The 17,416-nt window shown below is 53.1% G+C and overlaps 1 protein-coding gene across 2 annotated transcripts in view; it reads right to left on the reverse strand.

The window, feature by feature from the left end:
* GNA12 (G protein subunit alpha 12) overlaps window positions 1–17,416 on the reverse strand; it is a 103,028-nt gene that overhangs the window by 44,627 nt on the left and 40,985 nt on the right. The window contains exon 2 of one of the 2 annotated variants that reach the window (XM_045461580.1): window positions 14,234–14,449. The exons of the other annotated variant lie outside the window; for it this stretch is intronic. Within the exon in view, the coding sequence (XP_045317536.1) occupies window positions 14,234–14,449 (216 nt within the window). The remainder of the gene's footprint in view (window positions 1–14,233; window positions 14,450–17,416) is intronic. 2 annotated transcript variants of the gene reach the window in all.

Consider the following 17,416-nt stretch of genomic DNA (forward strand, 5'->3'; position numbering starts at 1 on the left):
CTCAAAGAAAAGGCATGTTTTACCACCATCTAAGAGAAAAAAGGAAGAAAGAAAAAAGGCATAACAAGTGAGTAAATCCGCCATTTCATTTGGCTTTAATGCAAAAGTCTCAGCATTTCCCTAGGGACGGCCAGAATAGAGCGATCCTCCCTTTCTCTAGATGCCTCCTTCACTAGACGCAGTCTCCTTTTCGGTCTGATGACCACTTACCCGTCGTATCAGCCCAGTAGCGCCCTCCTTCCTCCCGTGCCCTCTCACCCTGCCTTCCCTTAGAGACCCGCTTGGTTAAGGCCTAACGTTCTCTAGGACACTGACCGACAGTCACGCTCAAGCGGACCTTCACGCACAGGGGGACGCAGGTGCCTACTTCGGGCATCTGAACCCCGGCGCTCGGGGAAGCCCATGGCCCAGTGCTGCTACAGAAGAAATTCTACATCGGCAAACCAGTTTAGCGGACAGACACCGCCCACCAGGCCTGGTGCCGGGTGTTTCCGCGTCTCCCGTACAAGGAGGCGGACTGCCCCGTTGGACAGCTGAGGGACTGAAGCTCCCACAAAACGCAGCCAGATGGGCCCGAGCCCAGGGCTCCTCCCAGTCCTCAGGCTCACTGAGCAGTCGCTCGAGGGGACCACGTGTCACAAAGTCTGGGCAAAGCAGGTGGCGGTGAGGAGGGGAGGTGACACTACCATCCTTTGAAAGGTTCAGATTAACAGCACATTTTAGTATATGTAAATATATATAAATATATATATTTAGTATATATAAATACTGCGGGGAGGGCAGAGAGGGGGATGAATCCCAAGCGGGCTCCACTTGGCCATCACGCAGCCCCGCAGAGCCTGATGCGGGGCTTGAACGCAACGAAGTGCAAGATCATGACCGTGACCTGGGCCAAAATCAAGAGGTAGATGCTCAGCCAACTGGGCCACCCAGGTGCCCCTATATGTACTATGTCCTGCTTCTTGATCTGTTCACTGTGTGTCATAGATGTCCTCACGGGTCAACGAACGTGGCTGTCTCTCAGCTTCTCTAGGAGCTGTCCGACATCTGACCCGCGCCAGCTTCGAATGTGGTCAGCCAATCCCCACTGGAGAGTACGGAGGTTTTAGCTTTTATGAGCAATACATTCAACATTCTTTACAAACAATTCTCCGCACATTCGTCTAATTGGATTTTCCCTTTCAAATTCATATCGTTATTACTGTAAGCTATTGCATAATATGAAACAAGTGTGTCAGAGAGAAACGTATAACCGCTCTGATAAAGCAGCCACCACTGAGGTCAACAGGGGACCGTGAACAGCAGCGCCCTCATCAAACGTCCACTGTGACGTGTAAAATTCACCACCGTCCTGACGCCGTGATAGTATTTCTTAACTTCTCCTGGTAGTTTTATCCCCTGCGTATGTACTCAACAACGTGGCTGAATTTTTACGCACTCACGCGGTACTCCTGCTCCCCTCTCTGCCTCCTCTGGCAAGACACCGCGATACCTGTTGATGGGAGCTGTCCTCTGCCCGTTTTCACTGCAGTGCTCGGAATCACACACCGTTTACTCACTCATTTTACTGCTGACGAGCATTTGGATTGTTTCCAGTTGTGAGTAACGTTGCCATGCACACTGACACACACACCTTTCTATACAGCCAGGGTTGGGACGACGGAGCCACAGAGAATACACACCTTAAACCTGAGTAAGTAACACCCATCTGCTTTTCTAAACTGGGTGTACGATTAAATGACCACGAGCACCAGGGTTTATGGAAGTTCCCATTCCTCTAATCCTTCCAATTCCCCCAAGTGTCAAATGTTTTAATTTGGCAAATCTGGTGGTGAGTGTGGAATATCATTTCCTTGTTCCAGAAATGTCTGTTGAGCCTCTAACCCATTTTTCTATTGACCTGCCTATCTCTTGTGGATTTGTGGCAGTTCTTTAAACATTCTGGACACTTTTCCTTTGTCGGTTGTAGACTGTGAGTGTGCTCTCCACTCTCACAGCTGGTGGGGTCTCTGGAGGAGCACAAGTTCTTCATTTGATGGCAGGCAGATTCTGGACCTTTCCTTTTGCATTGGTGTTTCTAATCACTCAATTCTCCCCTATACCAAGACCATACTGATTGTTCTGGACTACGTCCCCAAAAATACCGTAGCTTTTCCTACTTAGGTCCCCAATCCACTTGAAACTGGGTGTGTTCAGGGTCCAATTTCATGGTTCGCCGCGGGGTGCCACCAACTCACTTACCTTGTTCTGCTGCGTCACTCAATCCCCCACTGTATGGGTTATTAAAGGTTTTTCTTTTCTCTGTAGGGGTCCAGATGGTAACTATTTAAGACTTTGCGAACCGCACAGGGTCACCTCTGCTGCCTGTTGTGTTTTTCCTAAGCCTTCAAAAATGTAAAAAACATTCTCAGCTGGGGGTCCAAACAAAAAGAAGCCACATGAGAGGCCGCAGGCCACACTTTGCTGACCTCTCGCAAGAGCAAGCCCTCCTACTTCATTTTCCTTCAAAAGTCGCTTGACATCATTCGTCTTCAGAGGAATGTAAATCAAAACCACCATGAGAGAAACAGAAGAAAGCTGGAAGGCTTACACTTCCTAACTTCCAAACTTACTACAAAGCTACGGTAATCAAAATAGCGTGTGACCGACGAGAGGGTAAACACACAGACCGAGAGGACTGAATGGAGAATCTGGAAATAAACCCAACGTGCATGACCAACGGATTTTCACCCAGGGTGCCAAGACCACTCAGTGGGGAGAGAACACGGGTCCAACAAATGGGGCTAGAACGACTGAACGTCCACCTGCCTCACTCCGCTGACAAAAGTTAACTCAAAAACGGATCGACCACCGAAACGTAAGAGGACAAGCTAAACATAAAAAGGAAACACAGGGGCAAATCTTTCAGGCTTGCATCTGGCAATGAATTCTTAGGTTTGACACCAAAAGCATGACCAACAAAAGAAAAAAATGGATAACTGGTCTTCATTTTTTTTAACGTTTACTTTTGAGAGAGCGAACGTGAGTGGGGGGAGGGGCACAGGATCCGAAGCGGGACCTGAGCTGTCAGCACAGAGCCCGATGGGGGCTCAACCTCACGAACTGTGAGATCACGACCTGAGTGAGGCGAAGTCGGGGGCTGAACCGACGGAGCACCCCGGCGCCCCTCCTCCTCATTCCTACCCACGTCTCAAACCCTCCCTCTGGAATCCCTTCCATTTTGCTTCAAGTGGAGTCTTCAGGGTTCCTTCAGTATTTGTGGATGATAAACTTCCTCTGTCTGAAGAGGTCTCCATTCTGCCCTTAATCGTACAGAGTCCTAGAGTAGTGGTTCTACCCTCCCAGACTCCACCCAGAGCGTCGTTCACTCTTTGCGGCTTCTGCTGTAGCATCTGGGAAGAAAGCGGCCCAACCGTCCCTCCTTTTAAATTACACCTGCTGCGGACTCACTGGGACTCCCGACTGTCATCGGGTGTTTTTCTCTTCAGTGACTGTGTCTGCTCCAGCCTTCTTTCTGGAACTCGTGCCTGCACGCTCGTCAGACCTTCTCCCACCACACCCCATGCCCCCTCAACCCGCTTACGTGCTCGCCCCGTTTCCGTCTTTTGTCCTACACGCTTGAAATCTGCTTCCCATATTTCTTCTTCTTCATTAACATTCTCTTTTATTGGGTTCACACTACTGCCTAACACATCCACAGAGTTTCAATTTTGGTTTTGTATTTTTCAGTTCTGTAAGTTCGAGTTTATTCTTCTGAAATATGTTAAGTCACTTTTGGGGTGCCTGGGTAGCTCAGCTGGTTAATGTCCGACTTCGGCTAAGGTCATGATCTCATGGCTCATGGGTTCGAGCCCCGTGTCGGGCCCTGTGCTGACAGCTCAGAGTCCAGAGCCTGCTTCGGATGCTGTGTCTCCCTCTCTCTGCCCCTCCTCCGCTCATGCTCTGTCTCTCAAAGATAAACATTTTTTTACAATGTTAAGTTGCTTTTAATAGTTTCCAGTTTTTTTCCTAAAGAGATCTTCTAACACCTATTTTTTCAAACACACTAAGATCAGCTGTTCTACCTCAACACTACGGGTCAGATTTTGCTGTCCTTTCTTCTGACTCTAGATATTATGCTTTGTTTCCTTGTGGCTCTGGCTATCCCAACCCCATCCTTAAAAACGTCATTTCTGGGGAGTCTCCAGGCTTCAGGCCTAAAGAGTCTTTTCCAGAGACGTTTCCGCTTGCTTCCATCAGGCAGTCAGGCACACCATCTGGTGTCTCACTTTGAGGTAAATTCACAGCAAGGGGGTTTCTCGGACGGCTCTTACGACGCGGAGAACCAAGCCCCCGAGGAGCCTGTCTACGGTGGGTTTCCTTGTGCCTCCTCCAAGCCGGGCCCTGGCTCGGCAGCCAGGCAGTGCTCTCCACTCCCCCCCGTCTGGGGGTCCACTTGTGGCTCAACCTCACCCCCAGGGGCCTCAGCTCACTACAGAGGCACTTCGGATCAGAGTCGTCAACTTTGGCAATCTTAAAGGTCGACCTCCTTTTGAGACCCTGAAAACTTAGGAAACATCGTCGTTCGGGTACACATCACTGAATGTCTCAGGGACACAGCTGCCAGGGCTGCGCCTACCTCCCTGGGTCTCACCCTCAGGTGTGGCCTGGTGCGTCCTCGCCACCTCCCCCGTCCGCACTTAGAGGCTTTCCCACGGTGGTTTTCCAACACTAGAGTTGTAAGTTCCCTTTGGCAGGAGTCTCTGGGTAACTAGTTCCGCTGTAATTAGAAGCCGGAAACCTTATAGTTACTGCTGGAGAGTGACTCACGTCACACCCCTGCCACCTCTGTGTATCAGTACCTCCCTCCCGGGACCCCAATCAGACCAGGGTATTGGCCACCACAGTCATGACCAGTCTGGCGGACGAGTGCGGACGTCGCTGTTGCTTTAATCAGCAGTCCCACAGTTAGTAGCAAGGATGGTGACTTTCCATCCTTCGTGGATTCGTCACGTACGATTCACGAGAACGTCTCAAGTTGCAGTTGTCTATACCCTCTTCACAGGGGGGAGAAACACCTTTGTCACACGCTGCAATTTTTTCCCCAATTTGTCGTCTCCCTTTTAACTTTCTTTAGGCTGATGTCTGCCGTACAGAAGTTAAAAACATATATTCAAACACATTATCCTCTCCCTTGGGGTTCCTGGCCTTGTCATCGCACACAACGAACAACAGTCCGTCATTAATTTTCCCCCCGTCACGCCCCTGAGACATTGCAGGTTCGTGGCCGGATCACCGCAGTAAGACGAGGGCCAGAGTAAAGACAGTCAGATGAATTTTTTGGTTTCCCACTGTGCCTAAAAACTGTGTTTACGCGGGAGTGTATTAAGTGTGCGATGCCATCAGGTCTAGGAAAACAAGATACGAGCCTGCAGCGGGCTGAAACCTTTCTGCCGGTGGGAGGTTTTCCTGGAGGCCGCCGGCTGCCGACCGTCAGGGTGGAGGTTGCCGGAGGCTGGGGTGGTTCTGGCAAGTTCTGAAATGAGACGATCAAGTCTGCTGTGCTGACGGACTCTTTCCCGAAAGGCCTCTCCGCAGCCTGCGATGCTGTCCCATAGCATCCTACCCACAGGAGAACGTCCTTCACGCCTGGGGTCCAGCCGCTCACACCCGCTGCGGCTTTAGCGACTCCGTTTACGCGCTGTTCTGAACCCTTTGCGGTCATTTCGACCGTCCGCGCGGCACCTTCACCAGGAGTGGGTTCCAGCTCCAGAAACCTCCTCACTTGCTCACCCGGAAGGAGCGGGTCCTCGTCTGGTGAAGCGTGAGAGGGAAGCCGTCCAGCGCCACCCGCAGGCTCCACCTCTGGTTCTGCGGTTTCCACGGACCTTCAACGTGTAAAGGAAGCGGTATGTGCGAGGCGCAGTGAAACGAGGTGTGCCTGTAGGAGGTCCATTTCCACCCGGACCACCCCAGTGGCTCCAGCTCACAAACCCTCCAGAGGCAGAACTTTACAGCACATTATTCACGGGGATCTACGTGAAAATGCTTAACGCTTCATTTTCTCGTCCCCCGAAGGAGATTTTAGAGGTCTGTGAGTACATAACACTATTCATGATTAACGAAACGGGGGAAGAAAGGCCGACATCATGAGCAGGAACACGTAAGTTCTCACCGGCCCGCGATCCAAGAATAGCATAACTTGGCTTCCTGCTTCTGTGTCCTCAGGCAAGAGCCACCCGGAGGAAAACTCGGTGCGCCCGCCCCCACGGTGCTCGGATCGGGACCCAGACAGGCCCTCAAAGGCTTGGGCTACACGGAGTTCTCTGCGTTCTAATCCCGGCCAGGCCGCTCATTAGCTGTGTTACTGCACATACATTTCTTCAACTCCCAAGCCTCACACCCTCTCAGTATCGAATAGGAGGATTTGGTTAGAGAAATTCTCAAGTCCTCTGACTTCAACAGTTTTAAGAAGGCTGAGTTTTCTCCTACGAATCACACTATGAAAGTTAACTTAGTTAGAAAGGTGACTGACTCACACACACACACATACACGGTACCAAACCAGGATGAGGAAAGTAACCTCTGGTCAGTACGTGAAAGAGAACTCCACTGTCTGTAGAAATTATTCACCAATTTCTAACACTTCCGAGCTATTCTTTTAAGATAAAAAACGACGCACGTACCTCTGTATCTGTATCTGTGTATTTAGCTCTATTTGCAGTTAGACGAAAGCGTGGGGCCTCCAGACTGGGGAGTTCTGCTCAGAAATAAACAGGCAGGTCGCCTGGGGCCTCAGTCGGTTGAGCGTCCTGACTCGTCCGACTCTTAAATTCGGCTCGGGTCACGATCGCAGGGTTCATGGGATCGAGGCCCACGTCAGGCTCTGCGCAGACGGCCCGGAGCCTGCTTGGGATTCTCTCTCTCTCCCCCTCCCCCACATGCACACTTTCTCTACAAAAAAAAAAAAAAAAAAGAAAAGGAATAATCAGGCATACTACTGATAAACGACAAACGCAGCCGGCTGGCTGGCTCTCAAGGGCACCATCAGCCTCAAAAGTGCACACGCTGTACGACTGCATTTGTGCAATCTGGTGCACGGCAGGGGTGAGGGCCGCCGGAGGCACGGCTGGCGTGTGACTGCACCAGGGACATCTCTGGGTGACGGAGGAGCTCCAGGTCAGTGTACACGAATGCACACGCGTAACAGTGTGACACACGCAGGCACACACACTGCACCAACGGCAACTGTGTTGTTTTCTTCTTATGCTGGAGTCGCGTCTGTTGGGGGAAAACGGGTGAAGGATTCACTATCGCTGCAACTTCCTGTGAATTTATGATTTTTTCAGAATAAAAAGTTAAAAAAAAAAAGCGTTAGGGAAAACAAGCACCTGATAAGAGACTAATAGAAACCAACAGAAACTCGTTCCCACAGGAAGACAAGAAGTAAAGGGCATCACTGGCAACTCACACAAGATAACAGTAAATGGCTGATAAACATACGAAACGAACTGACGGTCACAGAGCTCTTGTCACTGATCCACTGGTAACATTTAAGAAGATCGAAGCGAGCGCGTGGAGAGCAGGAAGAGAGCGGCTGGGGCCGGGAGCCCGCGCTGCGCTGCAGGGGGAGGCACAGCCAGTGGGAGCGTGCAGGGGGGCGGTGCGCCGACCGCAGTTCTCACTCAGCAAAGCCCAGGTCAACAGTGACCGAGCAGAGCTCTGCTGGTCCCCCTGCAGCACAGGAGGGCTGGCCTGGCGCTTTCCCGGGGTGGGGGTGGGGGGACGTGCGGGCCTGTGAACTGCTGTGGCCTGCCCTCCTCTGCTCCAGATCTTTGCTCCCGCCCTCCTGCTCTCGAAACCTGAAGGAAATGAAGGGTGACCGAGCTTCCCAGAAAGCCTGGGACGTGCGGTCTGACCCGTGTCTCCCGGCAGAGCCACCTCTGGTCACAGACACCGTGAGCACCGGGTTTACTTCCGTGGCTCCAGGGGCTGGTTCCAGACAGACAGGCAGCCCAGGAGCCACTCGCAAAGAAGAGAAACAGACTCTACAACAGCATCATTTTAAAATACAAAGTAAGGGGCGCCCGAGTGGCTCAGTCGCTTAAGGGTCTGACTCCTGATTTCAGCTCAGATCATGATCTCAGTTTGTGAGTTCAAGCTCTGTGTCAGGCTCTGCACTGACCGTGTGGAGTCTGCTTGAGATTCTCTGTCTGTCTGTCTGTCTGTCTGTCTCTCTCTCTGCCTCTCCCCTGCTCTCTCTCTCCAAATAAATTAAAAAAATATTAAAGTATCAGGCTCCATATCAGCCACAGGGCTGACGCCTAGGGAATCCTTAAGCTTGGATGGGCAGTGAGACCAGAGGACCTCCAAATTCCTCTTCAGTTCTAAGACATACAGCCCTGACCACTTATCCCCTCCACCAAGATCATCCTGATTTGAGCCACAGCCCTGTCACCTAGATTACTGCAAAAGCCTCTAAGCAGGCCTCCTTGTTTCTATGACGGAAAGGGCTGCCAGAGCGATCCTGTTGAAATGTACATCAAATCACACCACACTTCCCCCCGAAGCCCAAGTCCTTCCAAGTGGCCCCTCACCATGCCCCCATCCCCTCTTACCCCACCCGCTCACTTGGCTCTGGAACACAAAGCGTGACCCTGCCCCAGGGCCTTTGCACTGGTTAGTCTCCTGGCTAGAACACATCCCCCTCCCCCGGACAACCACAAGACCTGCTTTCCCACCTCCCTCAGGGCTTTCTCAAATGCCACTCAGGGAAGCTACCTCAGTTAGGGCTCCAAGCCCAGCTACGGAGTCTTTAACAGTATGGCCCCGGGTGTCCCTGCCGTGCTCCGTGCCGCTTCCACTGTGGGTGTGCGCTGACCTCCCAGGTTCTGGGCACCGGTCGGCAGCCTGAGGGAAGGAGGACAGGCTGGGGCAGACGTGGCCAGTCATTTTAAGAGCAAGACTGAGAAGTGAGTCCCAGGGCTACATTCAACCAGAGAGAGAGCGGAAAACGTAGCCTGGCTCTGCGGACACATTCTCAACTCGACTCCCGTGACAGAAGGGAACGCAACTGGGGAAGAACCAGGAATATGCTAACCGCCGCCCTGTTTACCCAGCTAGCCCCCCATTCTCTATCCCAGGCCCCCCCACCCTGTTTATCCGCCGAGGCTCTCCCCCCGCCCCGCCCATTCTCTATCCCAGGTCCCTGCTTGTTCTCCTCCGACACACACAGCACACGTGCCCGGGCAGGCGGGTGCACGCACGACTGTCTCTTCTTATCAGGAGGTCCGCTCCATGTGGTGCCTGTTGGCTGCTATTTCCCGGGGACACACGGTGGCTGCTCCACAAATAGTTGCTGAACAAACGCGTTCCACACAATTAGAAAGGACACACGAGACTGAAAGCCCAGTTGGGAGGTATCTCCAGCAGCCCGTATACTTGGAGCAGCCACCACATTACGTGCTCTTCCGACGGTCTCCTCGCTCAACACGGGGGGCCAAAGTAACTTACAGACCCGACTCTCCCTCGCGGGGGCTCCACACGGACCACCGACCCCCTCCCCCATCGTGTGAGAGGCGGAAAGGTCCCAACGGGCCTCTGGCACAGGCAGCCGTGTGTCTCCGTCAGGAACACCGGGCCGCTGAGGGCCCGCACCAGCGGGGGACTCGGCTCCCGCCACACTCACGAGGACGTCGCCCTGCTCCTCTGGCCCTCCTCCCGCCGCCGTCTGGGGCGCACGTCCAGGCAAGGAGCCCCGTGGAAGGTCACCGCAAGGGCCTGGACAGAGGCCCTGGCTGCCATCCCTGGACTGGCTGTCCTGCCACTTGTGACATGAGGGGAGAAGACGGCGCCTCCGTCTGGGGCTTCCTGCCACGTGCAGCCAGAGGTCACGGAGGAGCGGACACCCAGGAGCACTCAGCATCTGCCAACAGCAGGAGACCCGCATCCCCAAAGCAGAAAGGTTCTCTGGAATGCCCCAAGTTGCACCGCAAGGAGCATCACGCGCTAAAGGCTCTGTGCTCGCGCACCTGCTGGGGGCCCCCCTGCCCCCCTCTGGCCGGACACCTCCCAGGACAGCTCCTTAAAGAAGCACGACCACAGGGCATCTCGAGAGCAGAGCGAAGAGGAAAAGGCCAAAGGATTCCAGGGACGTCGGGCGGGCCGGGCGGAGCGCAGGCAGGCAGAGGCACAGGCAGACCAGCCACGGAGCCTTCAGAGACCGGCGGCGAGCCGTGTTCTCCCCAGACAGCCCGCGGACGCGACCTGTCCTTTCCCAGGCACGCCGCCACCCCAGGCCTTGCCCACCGGCCAGCCACCAGGGAGCTGCCAAGCCCTGAGGGCACACGTCCTCCCTAGCAGGAAGGGCCGGCTGCAGGGGGCCGCGCCCATCACGGCCGGGCCCCTGGTCTCCGGCGTGCTCGAAGCCACGGAAGTTACTGTGGCCACAAGGCGCCTCGTCCTCCGTTTGGCCTGGCTCTCTGCTGTCTCAGAGGCTTCCTAAGAAAGCTCGCGAACGTGAACCGGGGCGTCCGGACTTTTTGAAAGGCGGCCGGTCCGATCTTTTCTGAGATGGAGGAAGGGGCACGCGGCCTAACTGATGTTTGCCGCAGGAGGCAGAGGAGGAGGTGGGGCCCTACTCTCCCAGGGCCCGACGGAGGGGCGTTCCCAGCCCGAGGGCTCGCGAGCCGCGTCTCTACAGCTCTTACACGGCTCGCGTCCGTGGGGTGAGGGCCGGGCGGAGCAGGCGACGAGGCAGGGCCAACGCGGATTGTGGCCGTGCGGGAAGTCAAGCCCTGGCGGCCACAAAAGGTGAGCACGACACGTGTGGGTTTTCCGTCAGGCGCCAGGCTGCCGCGTCCAGTGATTCTTTTGATGGCGTAAAGTATAAAATCATAAATTATGAGCCAGTATGTAGTATAAAGTTACCCGAGGCCACAGGGTCATTTCCCTCTTAAACTGTCACACTCGGAGGACTGTCAGGGGGCAGCACCCACACACGCCTGTGACGAACAGCTGTCCTGTCCATCTACAATTCGGCCGGTGCACTCAGCCTCTCCGAGCTCCTCTGCTGAGGTCGGGAAGACTCGATTCCTTTAAACGTGACGGGGGGGAAAATAAATCTCTGTACTAAGCAGAATCCTTTCCTTTCCAGGAATCGAGAAACCCGGGGCCGTCAGCGTAAACGTGCTCCTCTGAGCGGAGCCTTCGATTCCGTCTTCAAAGCAGGAGACAGAAGACATCGTCAAGCCAACACAACGTCCCACCCCTTTGAAAGAGGAACGGAAAGGATGCACCAAGTGTCCACGGTCGACGTGAATCGTCCTGTGTGCGTGCCACACGTCCGCCCACGCGGCCTCCCCACCACGGATGCTGGGCTCACGATCGGACAACGGGAGGTCACGTGGAGACTCCGGGGACCGTCCGGTCCTCTGAGCGCGAGAAGGTGCGCCTGACCTAGGGTCACACCAAGCCGTTTCCGGAGCCGTTGGGCCACAGTCTCGAGAGCACACTGGCTGCCTTCAGGCAGGCAGGTCGGCACCCGGTGAGCTCCCTGGCTGCTCTCACGGGTCAGGGTCGGGGGAGCTGGTGGTGACGAACACGAGGTAGACCACATAACGAGCCGAGAGTCGTGCAGAAGCAAACGCCCCAGCAGCGGTAAATCCGAAGAGGTGGGACCGAGTGTCAGAACCACTGGTGCTCGGGCCACGGTTCTCAGTCTGTCACCGGGCCTTCCGAGGGAGCCCAGCAGCCGGCCTCCGCCTGCCCATCACTGAGCCACTTCTGGAAACCTGAGAGCAGCTGCAAGCACACAGTGGTTCTGCGGCTTATGGGGGTCCTGCGCTGCTCCACACCGCCCCTCGTCCCTGGGCCGGAACAGGGTGGACAGGGAACCCAGGCCAGACCGGCGGCCTCCCCCCGCCACCGAGCCCCGTCTCCTCCCTGCTCCCGCAGTGGCTACGCTGGTGAGACCCTGTTGTGTCGCCACCGCCTCGTGACCACAGGGGAGGCGCACCGGCCTGAGCAGGAGAAGGGGGACAGTGCCAAGGAAGGCACAGAGAGGTTCCCCGGTGGCCTCACGGTCCTGCACGTCTGCTGAATGCCCTCCCCCCACCACCCGGCTGCCCCTCACTCCCATCTTTACACAGCTCCCCCATAAACACCTCCCCTCATCCCTCCCTGCCCGGCTGGAAGTGCCTACTTTCTCCCTTTAGGCCTAACGTAGCCTGTATCTTCCTCCAATTATATTTCTTGGCACATTTCGCTGCAATTATTTGTTTGTATGTGTGTCTGTCTCACCAGCTTTCAGAACAAATGGGACTCGACCTCAGCACAGCGCCCGGCACGCAGGGAGGGCTAAGTGAGTGTCCGCCTGCCACATGGCCCAGCAAGGACCATGATGTGCAAACTCATGGTCACTATCGGGGCGGAACTTATACACAAAAGACAACATGGCCACCTCCGCTGTACCGTAGTAACGAATGAGACCCTAATTTCAAAGTATCACAGAAAACAGGTAAGTGGTGAATATATTATCCGTATTCTATATTACAGGCACGTGAATTAGCACATAAATCGCAAAGTTCATTTAAAGACCCAAAACTGTCTTTAGCTAGCACAAGGTCATAGGCAGAGACGATACTTTTGTTCGTCTACCTACGAGGAAACCTCTGGTGTGCCTTGCTACGTCTCAGAAGCGCTGTGAAAGGTAAGATCTAACATAGTGCGGTTGTGCGCTTTGTTTCTGAGCTGCAGAGCTTATCAAATTCCGCGTGTGACTGGCAGTCGACCTCAGGGACCACACAGAAGGGCCAGGCGGCCTCCTCTTTGGAGCAGGAGGAGCCCCGGCCTGCACACCCACCCTGCTCTCTGCCGAGGAGGAAGGGCCCTCACACGGCCGTCACCAGACCAGGCCTTTCTCCTCCCTGTCCCTGGACTGGCAAGTAAACCCAGAGGGCAGAGGGGACAGGAACAGTCTAACACCAGGTGGACAGCAATTCTCAAAGCAGCTGGATCTCTCCAGTGAGAGACTGTCAAGGGCCTGTCGCCTGGGGAGGAAAAAAGGAAGCTACTATCACGATTTTAAAGCCAGGTAACACTAGTATCAGCGAGGACGAGAGCTAACGGGGACCCTTTTCTGCTGCTGGCAGACGTGTTACAGGGACGACCACCCTGGAACATGACCTGCTGCATCTGGTCCATTTGGAGGCATAGGCGTCCGCGGACTGGGCAGCCCTCCTCACCCGGTACGTGTCGCAAGGAAACCCCCGAACACATGCGTCTGGAGACACACAAGAGAGACCACAGCAGTTCTGCGTGGAGTGGCAAAACACGGAAAACGGTTCCCAAGCACAGCTTCGAGAGAACGGACGGATCCTGTTTATTCCCACCGTGGACAGACGGCCGCAGAGAAAATGAAGGAACCACAGCCACACCAGCAACGCGAATGAATTCCGAAATCGCAAGTCACAGGAGAGCATATTCACTATGAAACCATTCACATAAAGTTTGAAAGTAGACAAGTAGAAAGTAGAAAGTTTGAAAGTAGAAAGTAGCAAAACTGTCAAGAAAGGGACTGATGGTTCAAAATGTGGGGTCCCAGCTCACAGGGGCAAAGGGAGTGAGAGTCACAGGTGCTTCTGGCCCCCCGGGGTGTGGATGGACGGACGGCGGGCACAGCTGCTCCTGTTACAGGGGAAGTCTGAAGCCCTGTCTAGAGCGAATGAAGGCTCGTTAGGAAAAAGCCGAACGCAAACAGGCGTGTCTTCAATGAATCTAAATGACAAAGACGACCAGGCATATTTCAAAACTTTTGGACATTAAAACGGAAGGAAAGAACCCAAAGAGAGCAAGTGGACGGTTCGGATTAGCAACCAAGGAGCTGATCTGGAAGGAAAGAGTCACCACCTGCCAGCCAGGAGCTGCACCGTACAAGCCGGAAAGCGGTTTCAAGGAGACGTTAACTTCCCACCACGAACAAGGCCTGAACATTTTAAGCTCCTTGAGTTACACGGAGCTTTAACAATACTTTGTACTCCTTGTACTTACTTAGCCAGAATGAATGAATATTGCCCCTGCTGAACCATTTAGATAGCTTCATTTGCCTCCAGTGTGTTTGCTGTTCGTGGTGTTGAGTATTAGGATGTACAGCAATTTGCAGCTTGCCTGTACTTTGACAGTTTTTAAGGAACTTCTGAAGGCCAAACCGGTCATGAAAATCACGATCGTGTAGCCTGGGGGAGGGCTCACTCACCAGCTGGAACTCGCTCCTCCGGCTAAAAGCCTCCCTGATGCCGGAGTCCCTCCAGAGAGCGCTCAGGGCGGGGACGTACAGCTGGAAGGTTGCAGGCTCCACGGGCAGCCCTGCCTTGTTCTCAAAGGCCAGGAGAAACATGCCGTGCTTCTCATTTTCCGAATACTGCCACGGGATGCCCAGCTTGTCTCGCGCATCCACGAGGACCCTTGAGCCCTAGGAGATAAAGGAGACAGAGAGGGTTTAATTACACTCCCAAGACCGCACCACGACAGAGAGCCTCGGCACAGGCCTTGACCGTCACGCAGCAGCAAACTCACCCGTGTCTCAACTTGCTGAAACCTGGCAGCTCCTCGACACCAGGAGGACACGACGGTCTGAAAGCCTGGAGCGAATGGGCGAGCCACCAACGGGTGGCCGGTAACCACCAGACGGGACAAAACTGAGATGCACAAGCCGAGCGGCCTGCCCCCCCAAAACAGGGGCCCGTGGGCACATCCTGGACTGAATGCCCCCACTGTTAGTGACGAGGAGAGGCTGTTTTTCATTATTTGGCTTAGTTCCTCGCTGTTAGAAATAGAGTATTCTTGGCCCCTTTCTTACCTCACAGACAGGTTAAGAAAGGGGATGGAGAAACAGCCTCAACCCAGGTAGGTGTCCAGTCTGCGGGGGACACTGTCCTGGGGATAACGGCCCCCCCTGGGCAGTAACGAGGTCCAGTTCATCATTCTCACCCCAGGGCTTCCAAATTAGCAACACCGTATGGAAGCAAGTCTGAGTTCTTCTGAGGGGACCCAGTGAACGCTCTCTGGCACCGTGAATCCTGCGGGGGGCAAAGACCAGCGGGGGGCCTGTCTGCAAAAGCCTTCACAGGCTCAGGGTGGTCTGGTGGGGCCTGGAACGGCAGGGGGCAGTAACTCGTCTCCTGGCACAGAGAACACCAGGACCTCACTGCTACCGGGCACTTGCTTTAAAAAAACAGTAATAATCAGGGCACCTGGGAGGCTTAGTCGGTTGAGCGTCTGCCTTTGGCTCAGGTCACGATCTAGTCATTGACAAGTTCGAGCCCCACATCAGACTCTGTGCTGACAGCTCGGAGCCTGGAGCCTGCCTCGGATTCTGTGTCTCCCACTGTCTCTCCTCCACCCCTCCCCCGCTCCTGCTCTGTCTCAAAAATAAATAAACATTAAAAAATAATAATAGTAACGGCTTTATAGGATATATGCCACATACAATCCCCCATTTAAACTGTACAACTCAGTGGAAGTTTCACATCCAACAACTTGGGTCAGAGCGGATTCATTCATCATCAGTTGTGCCTTCCTTGTATCCCTGCTGTAGCATGTGTGGTGCCTACAACTTTCATTTCTGCATTGAAACACTGAGCCGGATGGGAACGGGGACCGAAAAGAGTAGTGCAATTTGTCCTCCAGGTCTAGACCAGGACTGCCTGGTGACAGATGTTCCTGCGAGTTCCCTCCTCGGGGCCCACACTCGTCTGCCATCCGTAACCAGGCCCATTTCTACTGATCCACAAACACATGTCCAAGGCTCACAGGTACCATGGGTAAACAGGTTTATGAAGCAGAGTCTGATCTGTAGAAACTCGGAATCTAGCTAGGGAAACAGACCTATGAATTAAAACAATTGATAACCATTCGCCCTAAAAATACTCAGAAAACTAGGAGTAGAGGAGAACTTCCTTAACTTTGAGAAGACTCACCAAAACTGACAGCTAATGTCATAATTAACAGAGAAGGACTGAACCCTTTTCTCCAAAACCAGGAACAAGAGAAGGTGCCCACTTGTGGAGGTGCCAACCAATACAGTGCTGGTAGTCCTAGCCAGTAATGGCAAGGGAAGACGTACAAGGCATAGAGATCGGCAAGAGGGAAAAACGAAACTGAGCCTATTTGCAGATAAAATGAAACGATGGTCTATGTGGAAAATTCCAAGGAACCTACCAAAAAAACTTCCTCGTGAACTCATTTGGCTAGCTTGCCGGATGTAAAATTAACCTATAGAAATCAACTGTCTTTCTATTTACTAGCAATGAACGTGTGGAAACTGTAGTTTAAAATGCCGTATCAACAATCACTAAGAAAGGAGAAATCGTATAAAACATGTCCAGGACCTGTATGTTGAAAACTACAAAATGTTGACGAAAGAAACCAAAGTCAACCTAACAAATGGAGAGACATACTATGTTCATGGATTGGGAGTTTCAAAATAGTAAATATTTTCTCTAAATTGATACACAAGTCTAACACAATTTCTATAAATCCCAGCAAGATCTTTTAGGGGCACGAATATGGATATATGAGTGCTGTATATAGATGTGTGTGTGTGTTTGTGTGTGTGTGTGTGTATAGTTATCCTAAAATTTTTGGAAAGGTATTAGGTTAGCTGCAACAATTTAGAAAAAGAAACTCAGTGAAAGGAATCACTCAACTCAATTTCAACACTTACTATATAGCTATGGTAATCAAGATTGTGTGGTATTGGTGACAGGACAGGAACAGACACATAGATCAACTGAACATAACTGAGAACCCAGAGATGGCCCCACATAAGTGTGGCCCACTGAGTTTTATAAAGATCCAATTACAAAGAGGGAGAACAGCCTTTTCAACAAATGATGCGGGAGCAACTGGGCATCCACGGGCAAAGGAAAAAAGAACCCTGACCTCCAACCTCACATTTTATACAGAATCCACTCAAGAGGCAAAACTAGAACGTAGGAGAAAATCTTCCGGACCTACAGTTCGGTGAATAGTTCCGAGGTGACGCAATGCATCATTTATAAAAGAAAACATCAAGAAACTGGACTTCATCAAAATTAAAACTGTGCTCTGCAGAAGACTCTCTGAAGAGGCTGAAAAGATGCTCTGTGGACTGGGAGGCAATACCCACCACACATCTGACAAAGGACGTGGATCTAGAACTTATAAAGAACGCTCAAAACCCAACAGTTAGAAACACAATCCAGTTAGGAAATGGGCAGAAGACATGATGAGACGTTTCTCCAGAGGGCACACACAGAGAGCACGCAAGCAGGTGAGAGACCAGATGTTCAAGGCCACCGGCCATCAGGGCAAAGCAGGTTAAGACCAGAGAAGGTACCGTTACACAGTATTCAAACAGCTGAAACGAACAAACAAAACCAGTGACAACACCAGAGGG

This window comes from Leopardus geoffroyi, chromosome E3 (assembly GCF_018350155.1).
Source record: "Leopardus geoffroyi isolate Oge1 chromosome E3, O.geoffroyi_Oge1_pat1.0, whole genome shotgun sequence".
Taxonomy (NCBI): domain Eukaryota; kingdom Metazoa; phylum Chordata; class Mammalia; order Carnivora; family Felidae; genus Leopardus; species Leopardus geoffroyi.